General features: G+C 48.0%; 1 protein-coding gene across 6 annotated transcripts in view; it reads left to right on the top strand.

The window, feature by feature from the left end:
- PIWIL2 (piwi like RNA-mediated gene silencing 2) overlaps positions 1 to 25,155 on the top strand; it is a 1,076,777-nt gene that overhangs the window by 294,426 nt on the left and 757,196 nt on the right. For 5 of the 6 annotated variants that reach the window (XM_063931805.1, XM_063931806.1, XM_063931801.1 and 2 more), the window contains one exon: positions 12,020 to 12,130. The exons of the other annotated variant lie outside the window; for it this stretch is intronic. In XM_063931805.1, coding sequence (XP_063787875.1) covers positions 12,020 to 12,130 — 111 coding nt within the window. The remainder of the gene's footprint in view (positions 1 to 12,019; positions 12,131 to 25,155) is intronic. 6 annotated transcript variants of the gene reach the window in all.

Genomic DNA, 25,155 nt, shown 5'->3' with positions numbered 1-25,155 from the left:
GCCTTTCCGATGTTCTTTCTCAGACAGGTAAGGCATGACATTGCCCTTTTACTCGCATGAGATGAAAATCCTGGGGCACACCAATATGCTCTTACCAACTTGCACATCCCTTCCTTGCCCAGATGAGTCAGCCCGTGGGCTCCCTCAGCTAAACATGGAAGGTATGCTCTGGGGGCCACTGGTTTACCGTGTCCATCCGTCCAGAGTCCTGAGGACTCCTGGCCATATCCTTTTGCCTTCCAGACTGCCCTTTCCTGTGTGGAACACAAATTTTGCATCTCACACAACTTCTGTGTGTTGATGGTATTAAATACCATCAGTTGTGTGGTGTCTGTCTGTCTGGGGGTAGCAGCTGCTAATTTAGCAGCTTCGTCTGCTCGGCTGTTACCAAGTGATACTGGGTCTTGGCTATATGTGTGTGCTTTACATTTGATAACAGCCACTCTGTCGGGTTCCTGTATCGCTGTTAGAAGCCTTTTTATGTGAGCTGCATGCGCTACCGGTGTACCAGCTGCCGTCATGAAATTTCTGAGGCGCCATAGGGCTCCGAAATCATGGACTACCCCGAATGCGTATCTAGAATCGGTGTAGATATTGGCTGATTTGCCCTTAGCCAATTCACATGCTCTGGTTAGGGCGACCAGTTCAGCAACCTGGGCTGAGTGAGGTGGGCCTAGCGGTTCCGCTTCTATGGTGCCTTGGTCATCTACGACTGCGTAACCAGTACACAAGTCTCCCGAGTCTGACTGTCTATGACAACTACCGTCCGTGTAGAACGTGAGTTCTACATCTTCCAGTGGGTTGTCACTGATGTCAGGCCTTGCGGTTAAAATTTTGGGTCAAATATTCCATACAATCATGTGTGTCTTCCTTAGTATTAAATTCTCCTTCCCCACCACTCTCATCCTCCACCCTTTGTGCCTGTCCAGGCACACCTGGGAGATATGTTGCAGGATTTAATGCACTGCATCTCCTTATGGTGATGTTTACGGGGGCCATTAGTGCCAATTCCCATCTTGTAAACCGCGCTGATGAGACGTGTCTGGTTTGGGCAGAATTTAACAAGGCTGACACTGCATGTGGTGTATGAATTGTGAGGTTGTGACCTAGCACGACGTCTTCGCTTTTCGTTACTAGCAATGCTATCGCGGCAACGCTTCGCAAGCATGTGGGGAGGGATCGCGCTACCGTATCTAGCTGAGCGCTGTAATATGCTACCGGCCTGCTGGCATCACCGTGCTTTTGGGTTAGTACGCCTGCCGCGCAACCAGCACTTTCTGTTCCGTATAGTTCAAAGGGTTTCCCATAGTCTGGCATACCCAATGCTGGTGCCTGCGTTAGGCACTGTTTAAGTCTCTCAAATGCTGTCTCAGACTCGTCTGTATGCGAAATCCGATCAGGTTTGTTTGAGGAGACCATCTCCTGCAAGGGTAACGCTAGAATGGAAAACCCTGGGATCCAGTTACGGCAATACCCACACATTCCTAAAAATGTTCTGATCTGCTGCTGGGTTTGTGGCAGAGTTATGTCTCTAATTGCTTGAATTCTATCAGCGGTCAGGTGTCTCAGTCCTTGTGTTAGACAGTGTCCCAAATATTTTACCTTAGTTTGGCATAATTGCAACTTGTCTTTGGAAACCTTGTGTCCTGTGTCTGAAAGATGAAACAGGAGCTGTTTCGTATCCTTCAGGGATGCTTCCAATGAATCAGAACACAGTAGTAGATCATCCACGTACTGTATTAATACTGATCCACTCACTGGTTGGAAAGACTGTAAACAATCATGCAAAGCCTGAGAAAATATACTTGGGCTGTCTATGAATCCTTGTGGTAATCGAGTCCATGTGTATTGGACTCCTCTGTATGTAAATGCAAACAAATATTGACTGTCAGGGTGCAGAGGTACCGAAAAGAAAGCGGAGCAGAGGTCAATAACAGTGAAAAATTTCGCAGTGGGAGGGATTTGCATTAGGATGACAGCTGGATTTGGCACTACGGGGAACTGACTCTCAACTATTTTGTTAATCCCCCTTAGATCCTGCACTAGCCGGTAACCCCTCCCCCCACTCTTTTTAACAGGGAAGATGGGACTATTGGCAGTGCTGGACGTTCTTACCAGAATGCCCTGTTGTAGCAAGCGCTCTATTACGGGATACACTCCTAACTCCACCTCTGGCTTCAGAGGGTACTGTGGGATTTTTGGAGCTATCCTACCATCTTTTACTTGTACAACTACCGGAGCTACGTTTGCCATTAATCCAGTGTCCTGTCCATCTTTAGTCCAAAGTGACTCTGGTATCTGAGATGTAATTTCTTCTACTTGGGAGGGAGTCCTATTTGTCATAATGGTATGTGACATTAATTTTGACGGGGAGTCTAACATGTCTCGCACTTCCTGAGCGTGATTCTCAGGTATGTCCAAGAATACACCTTCAGGAGTACAATAAATGACGCACCCCATTTTACACAGTAAGTCTCTTCCCAGGAGATTAGTCGGTGCCGATGCAGCCAGCAAAAAGGAATGCTTAGTATGTAAAGGCCCTATTGTAATCTCGGCTGGTTTGCTAACAGGGTAGTGCTGGACTACTCCCGTTACCCCTATGGCTGGAATTGTCTTACCAGTGGTTCTCATGCCCACTGTCGAATTTATCACTGATTTGGCCGCCCCTGTGTCTACAAGAAAGTTTAATGATTTACCAGCTACATTGATTGCAATTTCTGGTTCACTCCCAAGACTTGCAATCAATTTTACTGGCTGCAGATTACAGGTATGGCCACACCCCTATTGGGTATGGTGACCTCCCTGAATCCCGCTGGCAGCAACTACTTGTGATGGAGTTAATTGGGAGCTACCAGAGGCTTGCCAGTCTCTGTTCGGGGGATATCTTTTTGTTTCCCCTGCATGTGGCTCATAACTCCGTTTCTGCGGACCCTGATCCCAATGTCGTGTGTCGTGTCGTTGTCTAGGGGGTTGGTATGAGTTTCGTGAATTCTTCACTCTACAATCTCGTGCCATGTGTCCCTGTTTATGACAAGAATAACAAGTAACCACATTTGACTTACCCACAGGGTTTGGTGATATAAACAAAGGCTGCCTTGTGGTCAGGGCCTGTATACTTACTGCCATTAATTTATCACCTTGTTGTTCCCTGTGTCTGGTGATGTTCCTATCGTGATCAATAGCAGCCTCTCTCAAAGTAGCCACAGACAGACCTCGCCAACATGGTTGTGTGGTCTGTACCCTAGTCTTCAATGACTCTTTTAAACCATCCATCAGTACCGATACTGCTACTTCTCGATGGTTTATGTTTGTTTTAATGTCCTCTATGCCTGTGTATTTTGCCATTTCTGATAATGCTCTGTGAAAATACTCTGCAGCTGTTTCTGACTTCTTCTGTTTAATGGAGAATATTTTGTTCCATTTAACTACGGCTGGGAAATACTCCTTTAACTGTAAACTTATTCTTTTTACATTGTCTTTGTTGTACACTTCTGTAAGAGGTACATCCTGATCTAATCCACAGTCAGCTAAAAATTGAGCTGCGTCGACATTGGAGGGTAAACATGCTCTCAGCAATATCTGCCAGTCTTTATTGTTGGGCTCTACAGTGTTACCTAGGTCTCTGATGTATTTTTGGCTGGCAACTAAGTCTTTTCTAGGGTCAGGGAATTCCGACACTATGGTCCTTAATTCCATTCGGGAAAATGGGCTATACATGGCAATGTTCCTAACAGGAGTGACTCCTGAAGTGTCTGTTTTCCCATTTGGAACTACTATTACCTTAACAGGATTAACTCTAACAACCTCATTCTGTGTAGATTCTACAGGCTGTGGTGAAATAGTTTCAGCATAGTGTATGGTGCCGTACTTACCCGTTGATACGACCTCACCTATCCCTCCGCTAGGGGCCTTTGTTACTAATCTCGGGGGTGGAGCTGTGCCTACTGTGGTCTCTGCTATGGTGGCTGCTAGAGAGAGCGCTGAAATTGTTGCCGATTCGTCCTCTTGATCACACTCCTGAGGAAAGTTCAAAACAGGGTACAACTTGCACGGGTTAATACTTGCATTGGTTAATTGGTTAACATTATCTTTAACATTTACACAGTTGCTAAGTGTTTGTGTGTTACACCTTAGTGCGTCATTCTCCGCAACCAATTTTTCTCCCGATATATATGGTGGCGGTGGGGCCGTGGCTATCCGTTTTCTGATCGAGCCAGATCCCGCCGCCTGAGCCAATCCTCTCTGTATGTCACCCTCCTGTTGCCACAACTGTAAATAATCATAATGCTTGATTCGTCTCTTTGCTGATTTAATGAGACATATCCTTCTCCTTAAATTCGTTAACACTTCTGTGCTGAAGCTACCTACTCTTGGGAATTTCTCCCCGTCATGTACCGTCATTCTCTCCCATTCATCACATAAAGCTTCTGTGTGACTTCCGTATTTCTCACACATTACGTACCTTGCCGACCCGACTGGTCGGTTCACTGAATCAACCCGAACCGAGGTTGATCGCCCCCTACCTGAACAAGTGGCCCCCATAGTTCGAAGGTGTTGCTTTATTCAGCCAACCCTTACGCAAACCAAAATGTTCAAAATAGGCTGACGGTGGCGGTTTACCGAGTACCCCACTCACTCGCCCACGCCGACCAATACGACCTGATCACACCGATATGGTGCTGGCGTACTCGACCCAGGGCCCCTGCGACCTGAACCTCTATTTACTGGAACCTGTGAGGGTGATCCGAAGAACACTTACTCTTTCCAGTAACTATTGGTTGTTGGATAGTTCCTGAGTGAGCAGCGAACCTCCCTTAAAATAAAAAAAATTACACAAATCACGTTAGAATGTACAAATAGCGTTTATGACCTTCGTACACAAATAGTACCGGTCAGGTTTACTAATGTACACAATTACGTGCGGTACAATCGTTCAGCACATAAGCAACTAATCTTATGTACGGAGCGACCAGTGGAATCGAAAATTACGGCTGCGAATTCCTTCAGCCAGAGCTTGTATGGCCTATATGGGTGTTGCACCAACCCTTTCTTGGTGTTGTGCCTGTGGACTGTATAGCGGACTTCCTTGTCTGCTGTACCTGAACCTGCTGGTCTGCTATGACCTCCTGGTCTGTTACAGTATGACCTCCTGGTCTGCTACACTCTAATGCTCAAATTGTATGTTTTCTCTATCGTCCTAGTGGATGCTGGGGTTCCTGAAAGGACCATGGGGAATAGCGGCTCCGCAGGAGACAGGGCACAAAAGTAAAGCTTTCCGATCAGGTGGTGTGCACTGGCTCCTCCCCCTATGACCCTCCTCCAAGCCAGTTAGATTTTTGTGCCCGGCCGAGAAGGGTGCAATCTAGGTGGCTCTCCTAAAGAGCTGCTTAGAGAAAGTTTAGCTTAGGTTTTTTATTTTACAGTGAGTCCTGCTGGCAACAGGATCACTGCAACGAGGGACTTAGGGGAGAAGAAGTGAACTCACCTGCGTGCAGGATGGATTGGCTTCTTGGCTACTGGACATCAGCTCCAGAGGGACGATCACAGGTACAGCCTGGATGGTCACCGGAGCCTCGCCGCCGGCCCCCTTGCAGATGCTGAAACATGAAGAGGTCCAGAATCGGCGGCAGAAGACTCCTCAGTCTTCTAAAGGTAGCGCACAGCACTGCAGCTGTGCGCCATTTTCCTCTCAGCACACTTCACACGGCAGTCACTGAGGGTGCAGGGCGCTGGGAGGGGAGCGCCCTGGGAGGCAAATGAAAACCTATTTGGCTAAAAAATACCTCACATATAGCCTCCGGGGCTATATGGAGATATTTAACCCCTGCCAGAATACACTAAAGAGCGGGAGACGAGCCTGCCGGAAAAGGGGCGGGGCCTATCTCCTCAGCACACAGCGCCATTTTCCTTGCACAGCTCCGCTGGTCAGGACGGCTCCCAGGTCTCTCCCCTGCACTGCACTACAGAAACAGGGTAAAACAAGAGAGGGGGGGCAAAATAGTGGCAAAAATTATATTATAAAAGCAGCTATACAGGGAGCACTTATTATAAGGCTATCCCTGTCATATATAGCGCTTTTGGTGTGTGCTGGCAAACTCTCCCTCTGTCTCCCCAAAGGGCTAGTGGGGTCCTGTCTTCGTTAAGAGCATTCCCTGTGTGTCTGCTGTGTGTCGGTACGTGTGTGTCGACATGTATGAGGACGATATAGGTGTGGAGGCGGAGCAATTGCCAAATATGGGGATGTCACCTCCTAGGGGGTCGACACCAGAATGGATGCCTTTATTTATGGAATTACGGGATAGTGTCAACACGCTAAAGCAGTCGTTTGTCGACATGAGACGGCCGGACAATCAGTTAGTGCCTGTCCAGGCGCCTCAAACACCGTCAGGGGCTGTAAAACGCCCTTTGCCTCAGTCGGTCGACACAGACCCAGACACAGGCACTGATTCCAGTGGCGACGGTGACGAATCAACCGTATTTTCCAGTAGGGCCACACGTTATATGATTTTGGCAATGAAGGAGGCGTTACATTTAGCTGATACTACTGGTACCACTAAACAGGGTATTATGTGGGGTGTGAAAAAACTACCTATAGTTTTTCCTGAATCAGAAGAACTAAATGATGTATGTGATGAAGCGTGGGTTGCCCCCGATAAAAAGATGCTAATTTCAAAGAAGTTATTAGCTTTATACCCTTTCCCGTCAGAGGTTAGGGCGCGCTGGGAAACACCTCCTAGGGTGGATAAGGCGCTCACACGCTTATCTAAACAAGTGGCGTTACCCTCTCCTGAGACGGCCGCACTTAAAGATCCAACAGATAGGAGGATGGAAAATATCCAAAAAAGTATATACACACATACAGGTGTTATACTACGACCAGCTATAGCGTCAGCCTGGATGTGCAGTGCTGGAGTAGTTTGGTCAGAGTCCCTGATTGAAAATATTGATACCCTGGATAGGGACAATGTTTTACTGTCTTTAGAGCAAATAAAGGATGCATTTCTTTATATGCGTGATGCACAGAGGGATATCTGCACACTGGCATCACGGGTAAGTGCTATGTCCATTTCGGCCAGAAGAAGTTTATGGACGCGACAGTGGTCAGGCGATGCGGACTCAAAACGGCATATGGAAGTTTTGTCGTATAAAGGGGAGGAGTTATTTGGAGTCGGTCTATCAGATTTGGTGGCCACGGCTACAGCCGGGAAATCCACCTTTTTACCTCAAGCTACTCCCCAACAGAAAAAGACACCGACTTTTCAACCGCAGTCCTTTCGTTCCTTTAAAAACAAGAGAGCAAAGGGATATTCATATCTGCCACGAGGCAGAGGAAGGGGGAAGAGACACCAACAGGCAGCTCCTTCCCAGGAACAGAAGCCCTCCCCCGCTTCTACAAAAGCCTCAGCATGACGCTGGGGCTTCTCAAGCGGACTCGGGGGCGGTGGGCGGTCGTCTCAAGCATTTCAGCGCGCAGTGGGCTCACTCGCAGGTAGATCCCTGGATCCTGCAGATAATATCTCAGGGGTACAGGTTGGAACTAGAGACAGATCCGCCTCGCCGTTTCCTGAAGTCTGCTTTACCAACGTCCCCCTCCGAAAGGGAGACGGTTTTGGAAGCCATTCACAAGCTGTACTCTCAGCAGGTGATAGTCAAGGTACCTCTTCTACAACAGGGAAAGGGGTATTATTCCACTCTATTTGTGGTACCGAAGCCGGACGGCTCGGTAAGACCTATTCTAAATCTGAAGTCCTTGAACCTGTACATAAAGAAGTTCAAGTTCAAAATGGAGTCACTCAGAGCAGTGATAGCGAACCTGGAAGAAGGGGACTTTATGGTGTCCTTGGACATCAAGGATGCGTACCTCCACGTTCCAATTTACCCCTCACACCAGGGGTACCTCAGGTTCGTTGTACAAAACTGTCACTATCAGTTTCAGACGCTGCCGTTTGGATTGTCCACGGCACCTCGGGTCTTTACAAAGGTAATGGCCGAGATGATGATTCTTCTTCGAAGAAAAGGCGTATTAATTATCCCATACTTGGACGATCTCCTAATAAGGGCAAGGTCCAGAGAACAGCTAGAGAGGGGATTAGCACTGTCTCAAGAAGTGCTAAAACAGCACGGCTGGATTCTGAATATTCCAAAATCCCAGTTAATGCCGACAACTCGTCTGCTGTTCCTAGGGATGATTCTGGACACGGTTCAGAAAAAGGTTTTTCTCCCGGAGGAAAAAGCCAAGGAGTTGTCCGAGCTTGTCAGGAACCTCCTAAAACCAGGAAAGGTGTCTGTACATCAATGCACAAGAGTCCTGGGAAAAATGGTGGCTTCTTACGAAGCAATTCCATTCGGCAGATTCCATGCACAAATTTTCCAGAGGGATCTGTTAGACAAATGGTCAGGGTCGCATCTTCAGATGCACCAGCGGATAACCCTGTCTCCAAGGACAAGGGTATCTCTTCTGTGGTGGTTGCAGAGTGCTCATCTATTGGAGGGCCGCAGATTCGGCATACAGGATTGGATCCTGGTGACCACGGACGCCAGCCTGAGAGGCTGGGGAGCAGTCACACAAGGAAGAAACTTCCAGGGAGTGTGGACGAGCCTGGAAACGTCTCTTCACATAAACATTCTGGAACTAAGAGCAATCTACAATGCTCTAAGCCAGGCAGAACCTCTGCTTCAAGGAAAACCGGTGTTGATCCAGTCGGACAACATCACGGCAGTCGCCCATGTGAACAGACAGGGCGGCACAAGAAGCAGGAGTGCAATGGCAGAAGCTGCAAGGATTCTTCGCTGGGCAGAGAATCATGTGATAGCACTGTCAGCAGTGTTCATCCCGGGAGTGGACAACTGGGAAGCAGACTTCCTCAGCAGACACGACCTTCACCCGGGAGAGTGGGGACTTCATCCAGAAGTCTTTCAAATGATTGTAAACCAGTGGGAAAAACCACAGGTGGACATGATGGCGTCCCGCCTAAACAAAAAGCTAGAAAAATATTGCGCCAGGTTGAGAGACCCGCAGGCGATAGCTGTGGACGCTCTGGTAACCCCGTGGGTGTACCGATCGGTTTATGTGTTCCCTCCTCTTCCTCTCATACCAAAGGTACTGAGGATAATAAGGAGAAGAGGAGTAAGAACTATACTCATTGTTCCGGATTGACCAAGAAGAGCGTGGTATCCGGAACTTCAAGAAATGATGTCAGAGGACCCATGGCCTCTACCGCTCAGACAGGACCTGCTGCAGCAGGGGCCCTGTCTGTTCCAAGACTTAACGCGGCTGCGTTTGACATGGCGGTTGAACACCGGATCCTGAAGGAAAAGGGCATTCCGGAGGAAGTCATTCCTACGCTGATAAAAGCTAGGAAAGAAGTAACCGCGAACCATTATCACCGCATATGGCGAAAATATGTTGCGTGGTGTGAGGCCAGGAAGGCCCCAACGGAAGAATTTCAGCTGGGCCGGTTCCTGCACTTCCTACAGTCAGGGGTGACTAGGGGCCTTAAATTGGGTTCCATTAAGGTCCAGATTTCAGCTCTATCGATTTTCTTCCAGAGAGAATTGGCTTCACTACCTGAAGTTCAGACTTTTGTTAAGGGAGTGCTGCATATTCAGCCCCCTTTTGTGCCTCCAGTGGCACCTTGGGATCTCAACGTGGTGTTGGATTTCCTAAAGTCACATTGGTTTGAGCTACTGAAAACCGTGGATTTGAAATATCTCACGTGGAAAGTGGTCATGTTGTTGGCCTTGGCTTCGGCCAGGCGTGTTTCAGAATTGGCGGCTTTGTCATGTAAAAGCCCTTATCTTATTTTCCATATGGATAGGGCAGAATTGAGGACTCGTCCCCAGTTTCTCCCCAAAGTGGTATCAGCTTTTCATCTGAACCAACCTATCGTGGTGCCTGCGGCTACAAATGACTTGGAGGCTTCCAAGTTGTTGGATGTAGTCAGGGCCCTAAAAATGTATGTTTCCAGGACAGCTGGAGTCAGGAAGACTGACTCGCTCTTTATCCTGTATGCGCCCAACAAGTTGGGTGCACCTGCTTCTAAGCAGACTATTGCTCGCTGGATCTGTAGTACGATTCAGCTTGCACATTCTGCGGCTGGACTGCCGCATCCTAAATCAGTGAAAGCCCATTCCACGAGGAAGGTGGGCTCTTCTTGGGCGGCTGCCCGAGGGGTCTCGGCTCTTCAACTTTGCCGAGCTGCTACTTGGTCAGGGGCAAACACGTTTGCAAAATTCTACAAATTTGATACCCTGGCTGAGGAGGACCTTGAGTTCTCTCATTCGGTGCTGCAGAGTCATCCGCACTCTCCCGCCCGTTTGGGAGCTTTGGTATAATCCCCATGGTCCTTACGGAGTCCCCAGCATCCACTTAGGACGTTAGAGAAAATAAGAATTTACTCACCGGTAATTCTATTTCTCATAGTCCGTAGTGGATGCTGGGCGCCCATCCCAAGTGCGGATTGTCTGCAATACTTGTATATAGTTATTGCTTAACTAAAGGGTTATTGTTGAGCTATCTGTTGAGAGGCTCAGTTGTTATCATGCTGTTAACTGGGTATTGTATCACGAGTTATACGGTGTGATTGGTGTGGCTGGTATGAGTCTTACCCGGGATTCAAAATCCTTCCTAATTGTGTCAGCTCTTCCTGGCACAGTATCCTAACTGAGGTCTGGAGGAGGGTCTTGGTGGGAGGAGCCAGTGCACACCAGTAGTCTAAAAGCTTTCTTTATAGTTGTGCCCAGTCTCCTGCGGAGCCGCTAATCCCCATGGTCCTTACGGAGTCCCCGGCATCCACTACGGACTATGAGAAATAGAATTACCGGTGCGTAAATTCTTATTTTTATGAGAAAAGGCTTTATACTTTACTTCAAGAACATTATTTTTCTTATGTAATCCTTATAAAATGCAAATGTACATTATTCTAAAATGCATTTCTATCACTAAATGGGGAATACTCTACAAGTTTGCAAACTTCCTCTGCAGAAATGTTCTCTGTGAATAGGTGGAGCCACAGTGTTAAGACCAAAGCAGCATACATACTGTATCCTCAGTTTTTAGACCTGTTAGACACCTTTATTTATAATGTAATGCTTTAGAAGAGTTCACTAATAATGTCATTCACAAATATCTAAATAGAGGCATGTCAGCATTATCCACGAAACATGTGTTAAATTTAACAACGCTCCCATCTTTCTTACTGATTTTAATTTATATAGCATACCAATATCAGATGATGGGTTAGTTACTGTACTTCAGCCACATGCTCAGTCATTGGTGGCTATTTAGAAGTTCACAAATGCTCCAACTCTACGAAAAAATAGAGAATTTGCCAATCTTTTCTAAATATGTGGTCTAGTAATAAAGCAGGGAGAAGTGAGCTAGTGGCGACATTGCCCATGGTAACCTATGAGCTGCTACATATAATTTTATAGTGTGCACTTTATAAATTTTACTTCAACACTGATTGGTTGCCATGGGCAACTTCGCCACTGGCTCACTCCTCCTCCACTCTTTTCACCGCTTCGTGAGTAGACCCCATTGTCTTTAAGGATTGTGGTACTTTAACTTATGGCCCATACACACTGACCGATATACTGGCCGTTCTATTGAACGGCTGATATTTTGCGGGTCCGTCGGCCAGTGTGTATGGGCGATATGTCTGTGAACTCCGTAGTTCACAGGCATATCTCGTTGGCCCTGCAGCACAGCCGATGTCCAATATATCTACCGATATATTGGGGGCATCGCTGTGCGTGTACTGTTGATCAGCCGACCGCGCATACACATACTGCGGCAGCCGGCGGTGACTGACAGCTGAACTGGGCAGACGTGTACACGCCCGCCCAGTTCATGTCGACCGTCCCCGACGGATCGGGCACTGTGTATGCACAGCACACTGCCCGATTAGTCTATAGATACATACATCTGCAGATCAATTGATCTACAAATGTATCAGTATGACCCACCTTTAGCGCTTTATTTATTTATTTACTTATTTGTTTATGTTATTATATACAGGGAACCTTTAGTGAAACAGGGCTCCAAAGGAAACCCTATGAAGCTGGGTCTGAACTTTATTAAGATCATCTGCAAGAATGAGGCTGTCTACCAGTACCATGTCACTTTCACGTGAGCATCTGAAGTTTTCATTCTTGTAATGAACAGTTATGTTTAGATAATAAAGGCTAATCTCCTATAATAGAGAGAGAAAATATACATATGGACATGATGATATATTTACACATTTTGCCTTAGAACAATCAACTAATTAAAAAAAATAAAAGCAATACTTCTCAAAAAGAATAAAATTTTTTAAATCAACTAGAATTACAAGCTTGGATAAGTGATCAGCGTCCTGATTTCCTTCTTTGTAAATCCACTTTTCTCTTACGTACTAGTGGATACTGGGGTCTTGTACTTTAGTATCATGGGATCGTGTACCCTGGGGCCTGGCACTTTAAAAACCTTTAGTGTGTGTATGTGTTTGCTGGCCCCTCCTCTCTATGCCCCTCCTACCAGTCTCAGTTTAGAAAAATGTGCCCAAGTTGCCAGGTGCATTTCTTTGGAGCTTTTTATTTTAGTTTATTATTTTTCGGTAGCCCTGGTTGGCAACCAGGCCCCCTGCTTCTTGGGACTTAGAGGGCGGACCGAGCCAACCTCTTGAGGGTTAATGGTTCGTAATCCCAGCTGACAGAACACTGAGCTCCTGATCACACAACGTTAGTATGATGCCGAAGTACAAGGTGCGGTGAGTGTTACATCGGGGTCCCGGTTAGCGGGTCCCTGGTGCAGTTTTGCCGACAAGTCATACGGCGGTCACGGGTACTGAGCTGTGGTGCCCCCCGCGGACAAACTGGCTAAGGGCTGATGCCCCTCTGTGCTCACTGTCACAAAAAGGCTTTGTGTGTACTGTATGCATATTATGATGTTATTTCTAACGTAACCAGTATAAACTATTGATCAGGGACTGCGCGCCATTACAGGGGGCGGGGCTTCCCGGAGCGGGACCTGAGACGGGAAGTCACCATTTCCTTCTGCTGCTGATCAAGGCTGCATGTATGCTGGTCCACCAGAGACCTACGCTGCTACAGGACTCTGTGCTGGTACCAGAGGGTCATAGAAAGCGGGGAGCACGTCAGCGGTAGCACCGCTGCACTACTGTCAGGTCATACACTTAGTTACACATTGTACTGCTTTGTTTCTATGTGCTGGTGTCCGCTCCTCAGTGTCATACATGGGCTCTCTAGGATCTGTGTGGAGGTGTTGGTCAGTGAACTGTACTTTTTTTTTACAGTTGTGTAAGAGGTCTGTGGACATGGTAATGTGTGCTGCTTGTAACTCAACCCCGTCTTCAGCTGGGTCACTCATGTGTGAACAATGTTCCTTGTCTCCACAAGGTCACAGTTCACAGGTACCTAACTGTCTAGATAGTTTTAAAAGCATGATTCACAATGTTACTTCGGAATTAGCTGCAGCTAAAAAAGAGAGACAGGTGTTAAAACACTCTATTGATTGTGTGGCCAACGCAACAGATACCAAGAACGCCTCTCAGCCCCACTCTAGTGGTTTCACATAAATGCTCACTGCCACAGGTGCTCCTGTCTGATTCTTATTAGCCTGATGTAGACGATGATGATATGGATGAGGACAGCTCTCTGTTCCCAGGGGTGGAGGTCCTCATCTTTGCTGTGAGAGAGGCTCTTCACATACCGGATCAGGAGTCAGAGCCAGATGAGGAGTTGTATTTTAATGTTGGACCAAAGACCTCAGCAACTTTTCCTTTGTCTAAAGAGTAAAACTCCCTGGCCAAGGAATCATAGTTAAACTCCCTGGCCAAGGAATCATGGTTAAACCCTGATAAATTTTTTTAAATTTCCTCAGAGGTTTTTAACTACTTTTCTTTTTAATCCACTAGGGGTCACTGGAGTACTCTTGGGATATGGACGGGGCGTAGCCGGAAATGGCACATTTAAATATTTAAATTAGTAACTGGTCACCCCCTCCATACTCCCATAGAGACTTCAGTATTTTTCTGTGCCTCTAGTCGGAAGGTACAAGTGGACTTTGACTCTTCAAACAAGATTATTTTTAATTTTTTCTACCCGATCCCTTCCCAGCTTATCAAAAAGCGTGGGTCCTGGATCGTTGGTGCTGCAGAAGGCAGCAGATGGTCTGCCGGTGCTCATAAAAGGAGCCCCGCCATTGACAAACATCAGCAGAGCTGATGGCAGCCTCAGGCTGCACAAGGAAGCAGGACGGAGCTTAGCAGAGAAGCCCGTCATGGCCTCCACAGGTGGTGCAGGTACTGAGCGGTTAGGCAGCTCTCACTGCCGCCGCTCACTTACTTTCTATTACTGTTTATTGCGGGCGGTCAGCTCACGCTGCCGCCCTCTATGTGGGGACTGTATTTTATTTATACAATGTATTATGATACAACCCCTGCTGCCTGCCACTCGTCGCTCCCCAGCGCTCCCTCGCCGCTCGCTCTAGCCGCGCTCCCTACCCGCCGCCCAGTGTGAGGATCCGGTGGGCTGGGCGCTTGCAGAGGGAGCCAGCGAGCAGTACCCGGCACTGTCGCAGGGCCGCTCGCCGCTCCACGGCTCTCAGACGCCGAACTAGGGGCCAGACATCCCTCCTCCCTCCCGCAGTTACCAGCGCCTCTGGAGGGGAGAGTGGGCGAGCGGCCGCGGACAGCTCTGCTGCCGCGGCACACTCTTTGATCCGCTCCCCAGTCTCAGCGCTCAAGCCGCTCCCTGCACCGTGGCTTCTCTGCTCCCTGCTCCCGCCGCTCTCTGGCTCCCGTCCGCTAAAATAGACGGAGCTCGAGGGGGGGAGGCAGTGGAGGGAAGTCTGCCGCTTACACAGATGACCGCGGACAGCTCTTCTTGCCGCCGCGGTCCGAAGCTACAGAGGAGATCAGAGAGAGGGGGGGAGGAATGCCCGCAGGGAGGCCCCAATAACTAAGCTGCGTTTTAGGCAGCAGACCGCTCAGGCTTTTAAGCCTATGAGGGGGTTAAAGTAGGGCACTATAACAGCCTCTGTTTCCTGTGCAGTGTACAATGTGTATATAGATATATATATGATTATAGAAATATATATGCATCTTGCTGTGTGTGTATAGGAGAATATATATATATATATGTGTGTGTATATGGGTACATATATATATGTGTGTGTATATGGAATATAATATATATAGAGATTGGTGTATCGGCTAACATTGAAATCTATTCTTGTCATAGCAAGCACATGGCGGACACCATTTTGACATTACTTCCTGGTTCTTCCCCGGAAGCTGCTGCCCTACAACAATCAGCCTCTGGAGGAGCCGGGGTGTTGTTAGGAATGTTTAGTTATTTTGTACAGCAGCAGTTTTCACGTGCACTGTAATACTGATTTATACACATTTTACTAATGTGGTCCTACTTCACTGTACGGGTCTGTCCTTCCATTGTTGCGGGTCGGTGTACATAATCAATAAGTTTAATGCAAAGTCAAACTAGCAGCTTCGCTGCAAAGTCGGTTAGATAGTGTGTCGGACAAATACGACTGCACAAACGAACCCTTGCCGATCCTCTTTGGAGGAATGCGGGCGCATGTACTGTATGGGGGGACAAATTGTGATTATTTGTCTTAATTTGACTGTTTCAGGGATTGTTTGCGGTCGATTCACCGCCAGCCTTCATATGAACAGGCCAGTATGTCCGGTTCTCAACTGTTATCCCTTGTCAGTTTCAGCATACGACGTTTATTTACCCGTTGGACCGGATCCTACAGTATACAGCAGTAGGGGTGTTGTTTTCCCCTGCTTTGGTGGGAGTTTCGGTTAACAAGGCTGTAGGGGCATGGCACTCAAGTCACGTTTGCCCTACAAGAAGAACGCTTTACACTTCCCGCTGATTACTGCTTCTGCGGACGTCGGCCAGTTTGTTCTCGCTTTTCAGCTTCACTAGTGGCGGCACAACGTCCACTTTGGCTACGTTCTTACCAGGCGAGGATGGATTTCGAACGAGAATAGAGACATCACCTCGCGCTTGCTAGAGGTTTGGTCCTGTCTTGGACACCTGCCTTTCGCAGACCACTAGGGGGAATATCTGATTTCCTACCATTGTCCATGCAAATTCCTGAATAGAACTACTCAGGATATTGTCTTTACACCTCGGTCCATTCGGCGCCGTGGTACAGGACATGTGGTGGACTGCGGTTATGGTACTGCCACCTACTTCGAGAGGTCTCTATCCAAGTTTCAGTGGCCTTTACATCTAAGCCACTAACAAGCCAATGCCATAATGGCGTTCCAGCATCTCCGATCGTCAGTTGTGGACATCCACAGTTAGGTGGATCCGCAGCGTTGGATTCACAGATTATGAAAATACAGTCGACGGTTTCCCGTCATTGCCATTGGCAATACAGGTCTGCCTAGATCACAGGACAAGACGGCGGTGCTACATAGACACAGGCTATAGTAGGCTCAGTAGTTTGATGCCGCAGTCAACACCCGAGTCGCAGTTATATTTCTGTTTGGGATAGATCCAAAACTGAATGACTCTGTCAGTCAGATACTGACCATGCAGACAGTAGGTCGCTTGCTACAGATTCATCATGGAATACTTACAGTCAGTGATGGCAGCTTGGGATCCGCAGTAATACTGGATTACAGTGGATCTCGTATTTACACGAATCACGCCTACTTATGGTTTGCTGTAAAAATCCATTCTTACTTTCAAATGCTACCGTTTGGCTACTTATCGGCGCCTCGGGTAGTCACAAGTAATAGCTGGCATGATAGCTCATCTCAGATCCCTAAGAAGGATAACAGTTCCGTACTTTGTAGATCTGCTCATCAACGCTCCGTCACAACGCTTATTCCTGCAATGTGCGTTACTAATGTACACTGGCGTCGTTCAGCGCGGTTAGATTGTCAACCTCAAGAAATCAACCCTCATTCCGTTACAAATGATTCATGCATAACACTGATTCCGTGTATAAACGGATTTCCCTGCCTGAACACAACACAAAGTGTTCGTCATCGCGTACAGTTAGTACGCAATCCACGGACTATCTTGGTGCATTTGGGGCATTCGACTACTAGGAAGAAGGGTGGCGTCTTTCGACGCACTCCAGTTCGCAGGAGTTCACTCAGGTCATTTTCACCTGAATGTTATTGCACGCATCTACAAATTCATCAGATAGTGCGGTTGGCTCCACGGTCCAGAGTATCACTACTCTGGTGGCTCCAAGTACACAATCTCACCGCAGGAAGAATGTTCGGCTTCTGGAATTAGATAATTCTTACAACGGACGCGAGTCTCAGAGGTTGGGGAGCTGTGGTCCAAAATTGTCAACTTCAGAGTCTCTAGTCAGATCACGGAAGATTGCTGTCAATTAAATGACCTGGAATTCAGGGCAATTTCCAACGCGCTGCAACAAGCAGTGCACATGCTCCGGTATCAGACTGTCCAAATGCCGCCACACAACGCGACGGCGGTCGCATACAGAACAAGGAGGAATTCGAGGTTGCATGGCATGCGGGAAGTTGCTCGAATCCTCAATTGTGCCGAGCGTCACCAGGTGATATTGTCGGAAGTGTTTTGTTTTGGAGTGGACAACTGGGAGGCAGATTATCCCAGCTGTCAGAATTTTCATCCAGGAAACTGGATGATAATTCAGGGGGATCTAATGGCATCTAGCAAAGAATAAAAAAAACAAAAAAACAAACAAAAAACATTCCAGTATGTGTCCAGAGCAAGCGCTCCAAAGGCAGTGGATGCTCTCACGATCACGTGGCAGTACAGTTTTGTATCTGTGTCCACCGTTTCCGCTGCTTCCTTGGTTGCTAAAGCGGACCAAACGAGAGTCCACGACGGTCAAACTATTGGTGCCTTATTGGCCTCGGAAAGCATGGTTCTCGGATTTCCGCAAACTACTCGCAGCCGATCCTTGCCCGCTTCTGCCACGTCCGGACCTGTTACAACAGGGTCCGTTCCTTTACCCCGATTTAGCGCGCCTGCGTTTGACGGGGTGGCTGTTGAAACCGCCCTCTTACGAAGGAAGGGCGTTCCAGAATCTGTTCTACCAACCAGGTTACGTGCTAGGAAGCCAGTTACAGCAGCTCGTTATCACAGGATAGCGTGCCTGTATCGGTTGGTGGCAAGCTCGGACGTTTCCGACATCTTTTAATTTTTTGTACAGACTAGATTAGGTGGAGGACTACATTTCTACACTCAAGGTGCAGGTCTTTCCCTTGTCAATTTATTTTTATAAGGTGTTTGGCTCCTTTTCCGACTGTACACACCTTCCTGCAAGGTGTCCTCAGAGTACGATCTCCATTTATACCACCTACTACGCCATGGGACTTGAATCTGGGTTTAGATTTAATATTTTTCTTACAATCTTCATGTTTTGAACCCTTACAACAAGTGGAGGTTTTTCACTTGGAAAAGAGTTTCTCTTAGCCTTAGCCTCAGCAAGGCGTGTTTTAACATTGGGTGCATTGTCATGCAAGCCACCGTATCTGGTGTTTTATGATCATAGAGCGGAACTTCGCACAAATTCCGTTTTATTACCAAAAATGTTACACATCACTTAATCAATCATAGTTCCTGTGTTATCAGTAGGTTCAGGAACTTCAGTTACTTAAGATGTGATAAGCGCATTACGCATTTATGTAGGCCAAACATTAACTGTACGTAAAACAGACACACAGTTTGTTCTCTCTAATGTAGTTACCGTGGATTTGCCAGATTCCAAGCAGACCTTATACCATACGTCAGGCTCATAGGCTACAACCGCCTCCATCAGTGTCAGACCATTCCACACGTTCTTACGAACGTCATAGGCAGGCTACAACCGCCTGCATCAGTATCAGACCATTCCACACGTTCCTTGTGAACGTCATAGGCAGCAGGTCGTTAACCTTCTAAAAAACAACTTAGACGAGCTGCTACACGGTCATCGGTGCATGAGCATCAGTGCACACGTTTGTGCGCTTTTACAAGTTTGCTATGTTTACAGGATCAGCATATAGCTTTGGCCGTCTAGTGTTACAGGTGCCAAACAGCTCTCCCGCCCAAGGGGGGAAACTTTGGTACGTCCCAAGAGTACTCCAGTGACCCCTAGTGGATGAAAAAGAAAGTAGGATTTTGGTACTTACCAGGTAAATCCTTTTCTTTGAATCCATAGGGGGCACTGGACGCCCACCCAGAGCAGTTTTACCTGGCTTGTGGTAAGCTCAGTGGATCTTATGAAAACACATTATCACCAATGGAAACGATGTTACGGTGATATCTATTGTGGTGTCAACTGCTTGGTTGTCAGTTACGTTGTGTGTCAACTTTAGTGTTGACCGTTATAGGTTCATCCTCTCTATCGCTCCTGTTCGGCTCAGTAAAAATACTGAAGTGTCTATGGGAGTATGGAGGGGGTGACCAGTTACTAATTTAAATATTTAAATGTGCCATTTCCAGCTACGCCCCGTCCATATCCCAAGAGTACTCCAGTGCCCCCTATGGATTCAAAGAAAAGGATTTACCTGGTAAGTACCAAAATCCTACTTTCTCTTACGTCCTAGAGGATGCTAGGGTCCACATTAGCACCATTGGTTATAGATGGGTCCACCAGAAGCCATCGGCACTTTAAGAGTTTGAGAGTGTGGGCTGGCTCCTCCCTCTATGCCCCTCCTACCAGACTCCGTTTAGAAAATGTGCCTGGAGGAGCCGGTCACAGCTAGGGGAGCTCTCCTGAGTTTTTCTAGTAAAAGTTGTTTTTAGAGTTTCTTTTTTTACAGGAGGCTGTTGGCAACAGCCTGCCTGCAGCGAGGGACTAAGGGGGGGAAGCAGTGTCCGCCCTGCGGGGTCTAAGCCACTGTCTCCGCTGTCTGGACACTGAGCTCCAGAGGGGTCGGATTGATCTCCGCCACAGGGGACCGCTCGCCCCAGCAGCATGCCGCCAACCCCTTACAGAGCTGAAGAGTGGTGTTTGAGACACCGACCCCCCTAGCAAGCGGGGGGCCAGTGTGAAGATGGCAATGCAGTATTAACTGCGCTCCTGTGAAGGTTCAGAGGCACATAGTGTGGCGCTTACCCCCGCACTGGTCCACAAGTCTGTCGGGGTCCGCGGATCTCAGCCTATTGAGGGACACAGTCAGCGCTGACCAGGGGTCTCCCTTTGCTGTAAGCGCTGTCTGTGGGTTGGCTCCGATCTCTGTGACTCTCTTGCCATTCTTGGGGGGGGAAACTCTGTCTGCCCCCACCTGTATATGTGTGTGTGTGTGTGTGTGTGTGTGTGTGTGTGTGTGTGGAGTGTTTGGTGGTCTCCTTTAGCTATGTCCATGGACACTGTGTCATATGCTGCAGAGGATTTATCCTCCCAGGATGATCCCATTCCATGTAATCAGGATAGCACTGGTTTAGCACAGATACCAGCAAGGAAACCAGAGTGGTTTTTCCTCTATCAAATCTTGGATTTCTCAGATTTTTGACAGGGTAGCAAGTAATGAATCTGCAACACAGGTATTACAGAGCTCTATGGCAGTATGGCCCGGTTCTGGTACCTCAGGACACCCTGCTATATACCCCCACAAACGTGCGCTTGTGCATGTCACACAAGACGACACGGATACCGATTCTGACACTACAGATGGTAAAGGGGATTTGTTGCGGAGGTCCGCATCTCTTGCAAAGGGGCTGCAATTGTTGATAGAGGCTATCAGGGATGTGTTAAATGTGAATGATACCACACCTGAGCAGGTTGAGGAGGCTTCTTTCACTGAAAATAAAAAAGCCTCGCTAACCTTCCCTGCGTCAAAGGAACTGAATGCTATATTTGAAAAAGCATGGGAAAACCCAGAGAAAATATTCCAGGTCCCTAATAGGGTACAAGTGGCATTTCCTCTCCCTGAGGAAGATAGGAAAAAATGGGAAAGCCCGCCGATTGTTGACGCATCTGTGTCCAGACTCTTAAAGAAGATGGTTTTACCTGTTCCAGGATCTACCGCCTTAAAGGAGCCGGCAGATAGAAAAATGTATAAAACTCTTAAATCAATGTACGCTGCTTCTGGGGCCATATTACGTCCCACTATTGCTACTGCATGGATTGCAAAGGCAATAGTGAAGTAGTCGGCTACCTTTCTTGAGGATTTGGATACGATGGATAGGGATGATGTTGCTTTGTATTTACGCAACATTCATGATTCTGCAGAGTTTATGGTAGAATCCATGAGAGACCTGGGTTCCATGGCTGCGGGAATATCTTCCATGTCTGTTTCAGCTCGTCGGGGACTGTGGCTGCGCCAGTGGTCGGCCGAAGCGGAATCCAGAAGTGTGGAATCCTTACCCTATACAGGTCAGGATCTCTTTGGGGAAGCTCTAGACGTGTGGATATCCACCGCTACAGCGGGTAAGTCTCCGTTTCTTCCCTCACCTGCTACGAAGAAATCCTTCTCTTCTGCTGCAACGCAGTCCTTTCGGCCTAACAAGCCTAGAAAGGCCAGACCATCCAATACCTTCTTTAGGGGAGGTCTGGTTAAGTCCAAGAAACCTGCCGCTGCAGGTTCCCAGGAACAAAAGCCTACTTCAGGTACGACAAAGTCCTCCGCATGACGGTGGGCTGCACGCCTCGGTGGTGGGGCTAGTGGAAGCGAGACGACACTTCAGTCAGGTCTGAGTGTCGTCCGGCCTGGATCCCTGGGTGATAGATACTGTGTCTCAGGGATACAGGCTGGAATTTCAAAGTCTCCCTCATCGCTTTTTCAAGTCGGGCCTACCAACTCTGTTGGAGGACAGCACTGTACTACAGGACACTGTCCAAAAGCTAGTGGAGGCACAGGTCATTGTGCTAGTGCTGCCTCACATGCTGACCAAAGATTACTATTCAAACTTTTTGTGGTTCCAAAACCGGATGGTTCGGTCAGGCCCATTCTGAACCTAAAATCATTGAACCCCTTTCTAAAGGAGTTCAAGTTCAAGATGGAGTCCCTCAGGGCGGTGATATCAGGTTTGGAAGAGGGGGAATTCCTGGTATCACTGGATATCAAGGATGCGTACCGCCACATTCCGATCTGGCTGCCGCATCAGGCTTATCTCCCCTTTGCATTGCTGGACTGTTATTTCCAGTTCCAGGCCCTGCCATTCGGCCTCTCCACAGCACTGAGGGTTTTTACAAAGGTGATGGCGGAAATGATGATTCTCCTCCGCAAGCAAGGTGTGAACATCATTCCATATCTGGACGATCTGCTGATAAAGGCATCGTCCAAGGAGAAGTTGCTGCAGTTCACTGTTCTCACAACACGACTGCTCCAGAGTCACGGTTGGATTCTGAACCTTCCAAAGTCACATTTGGAACCAACCCAGAGGTAGTCATTTCTGGAAATGATGCTGGATACGGAAGTGCAGCGTGTGTTTCTTCCGCAGGACAAGGCGTTGGTGATACAAGCTATGATCCGGGGATGTCCGGAAGCCACCCCGGGTGTCGTTTCATCAATGCATTCGCCTATTGGGAAAGATGGTGGCCTTTTACGAGGCTCTCAGTACGGGAGGTTCCACTCTCGGACTTTCCAACTGGATCTCCTGGACAAGTGGTCGGGATCTCACCTCCACATGCACCAGAGAATTCGTCTGTCGCCACGGGCCAGGATTACAGTCCTCTGGTGTGGCTCCAATTGCCTCACCTTCTGAAGGGCCGCAGGTTCGGGATTCAGGACTGGGTCCTTCTAACAACTGATGCGAGCCTTCGGGGCTGGGGAGCAGTCACTTAAGGAGTAACCTTCCAAGGACGGTGGGTCAAGCCTGGAGGCCGGCCTGCCCATCAACATCCTGGAACTAAGAACCATCTACAACGGTCTTCTTCAGGCGGCCCCTCTTCTGAGAAATCGGGCCATTCTGGTGCAGTCGGACAACGTAACAAAAGTGGCTTACATAAACCGACAAGGCGGAACGAAGAGCGGAGCGGCAATGTCAGAGTTGACCAGAATACTCCTCTGTACAGAAAAACATGCGTTAGCACTGTCAGCCATCTTCATTCCGGGAGTAGACAACTGGGAAGCAGACTTCCTCAGCAGACATGATCTCCATCCAGGAGAGTGGGGACTCCATCCGGAGGTGTTCATGGAATTAACAGATCTTTTGGGCTTACCCCAAATAGACATGATGGCCTCTCGTCTCAACAAGAAGCTTCAGCGTTATTGTTCCAGGTCGAGGGGCCCACAGGCAGTGGACGCCCTGGTGTCTCCGTGGGTGTTCCAGTCAGTGTATGTGTTTCCACCACTCCCACTCATCCCAAGAATCCTAAAGCTCATAAGGAGAACAAGGGTTCAAACGATCCTCATTGCCCCAGACTGATCAAGAAGGGCTTGGTACGCAGACCTTCTGACTCTACTGCAAGAAGAGCCGAGGCCTCTTCCTTTTCGGGAGGACCTGTTGCAGCAGGGGCCGTTTGCCTATCAAGACTTACCGCTGCTGCGTTTGACGGTGTGAAAGTTGAGCGACTGATCCTTGCTCGGAAGGACATTCCGAATAAAGGTATTCCTACCCTCATACAGGCTAGGAAAGGGGTAACGTCTAAACATTACCATTGTATGTGGACGAAATATGTCTCTTGGTATGAGTCCAAGAAGTTTCCTACGGTGGAGTTTCAACTGGGACGTTTCCTCCTCTTCCTGCAAGCAGGAGTCTGAGTTTGGGATCTATGAAGGCTCAGATTTCAGCCCTATCCATTCTCTTTCAGAAATAATTGGCTACCCTCCCTGAGGTTTAGACGTTTTTGAAGGGAGTTCTGCATATCCAACCTCCCTTTGTACCGCCTACGGCGCCTTGGGACCTTAACGTGGTGTTGCAGTTCCTCCAGTCGGATTGGTTTGAGACTCTACAGGAGGTAGAGGTCAAATTTCTTACGTGGAAGGCGGTCACTTTGTTGGCCTTAGCTTCTGCTAGACGTGTATCCGAACTGGGGGCTTTATCCAGTAAAAGCCCTTACTTGATCTTCCACGAAGATAGAGCTGAGCTCCGGACACGTCAGCAGTTTCTTCCGAAGGTTGTATCGGCATTTCATATCAACCAACCTATCGTGGTGCCAGTGGCTACTGACTCCTCAATTACATCAAAGTCCTTGGAAATCGTAAGGGCTCTGAAGATATATGTGAAGAGAACTTCTCGTCATAGAAAGTCGGACTCTGTTTGTTCTATATGATCCCAAGAAAATTTGGTGTCCTGTTTCTAAGCAGACGATCTCTCGCTGGATCAGGTTCACTATCCAGCACGCTTATTCTACGGCAGTAATGCCGTATCCAAAATATGTTAAGGCCCACTCCACTCGTAAGGTGAGGTCTTCCTGGGCGGCTGCCCGGGGTGTCTCGGCAGTGCAACTTTGCGGAACTGCAACTTGGTCTGGGTTGAACACGTTTGCAAAGTTTTACAAGTTCGATACTTTGGCCTCTGATGATCTGAAGTTAAGTCAATCAGTTCTGCAGGAGCCTCCATGTTCTCTCTCCCGTTCTGGGAGCTGTGGTACATCCCCATGGTACTAATGTGGACCCCAGCATCCTCTAGGACGTAAGAGAAAATAGGATTTTGGTACCTACCGGTAAATCCTTTTCTCATAGTCCGTAGAGGATGCTGGGCGCCCGCCCAGCGCTTCGTTTTCCTGCAAATGTTATTTGGTTCAGTACCACATTGTTTTAGTTGTGTACTGCGTTGTTACTTGGTAAGTAATGTTTCAGCTGTTGCTGAGTAGTTAAAGCTAGTTGGCTTGACGTGCCTTGTATGTGTGAGCTGGTATGAATCTCACCACTATCTATCTGTGTATAATCCTTCTTTCGGGCACAGTTTCTAGACTGAGTGTGGTAGGAGGTGCATAGAAAGAGGAGCCAGCCCACACTCTTAAAGTGCCTATGGCTCCTGGTGGACCCGTCTTTACCCCATTGTACTAATGTGAACACCAGCATTCTCTACGGACTACGAGAAAAGGATTTACCGGTAGGTACCAAAATCCAATTTTCCCCTTCCAGCTGAGGACAGGAAGGTATGGTAAAACCCCCGTCAGTCGATTTTTCAGTATCCAGACTAAGAAATTGGTACCGCCGGTGCCAGGGGCTATTTCCCTAAAAGAGCCATCTAACCATAAGATTGAGACCACGCTCAAAGCAATATATACGGCAGCAG

The sequence above is a fragment of the Pseudophryne corroboree genome, chromosome 6 (genome assembly GCF_028390025.1).
Source record: "Pseudophryne corroboree isolate aPseCor3 chromosome 6, aPseCor3.hap2, whole genome shotgun sequence".
Classification (NCBI taxonomy): Eukaryota; Metazoa; Chordata; class Amphibia; order Anura; family Myobatrachidae; genus Pseudophryne; species Pseudophryne corroboree.
The sequence above is the reverse complement of the archived record's forward strand: the minus strand, read 5'-3'. Positions and strand labels throughout refer to the sequence as shown.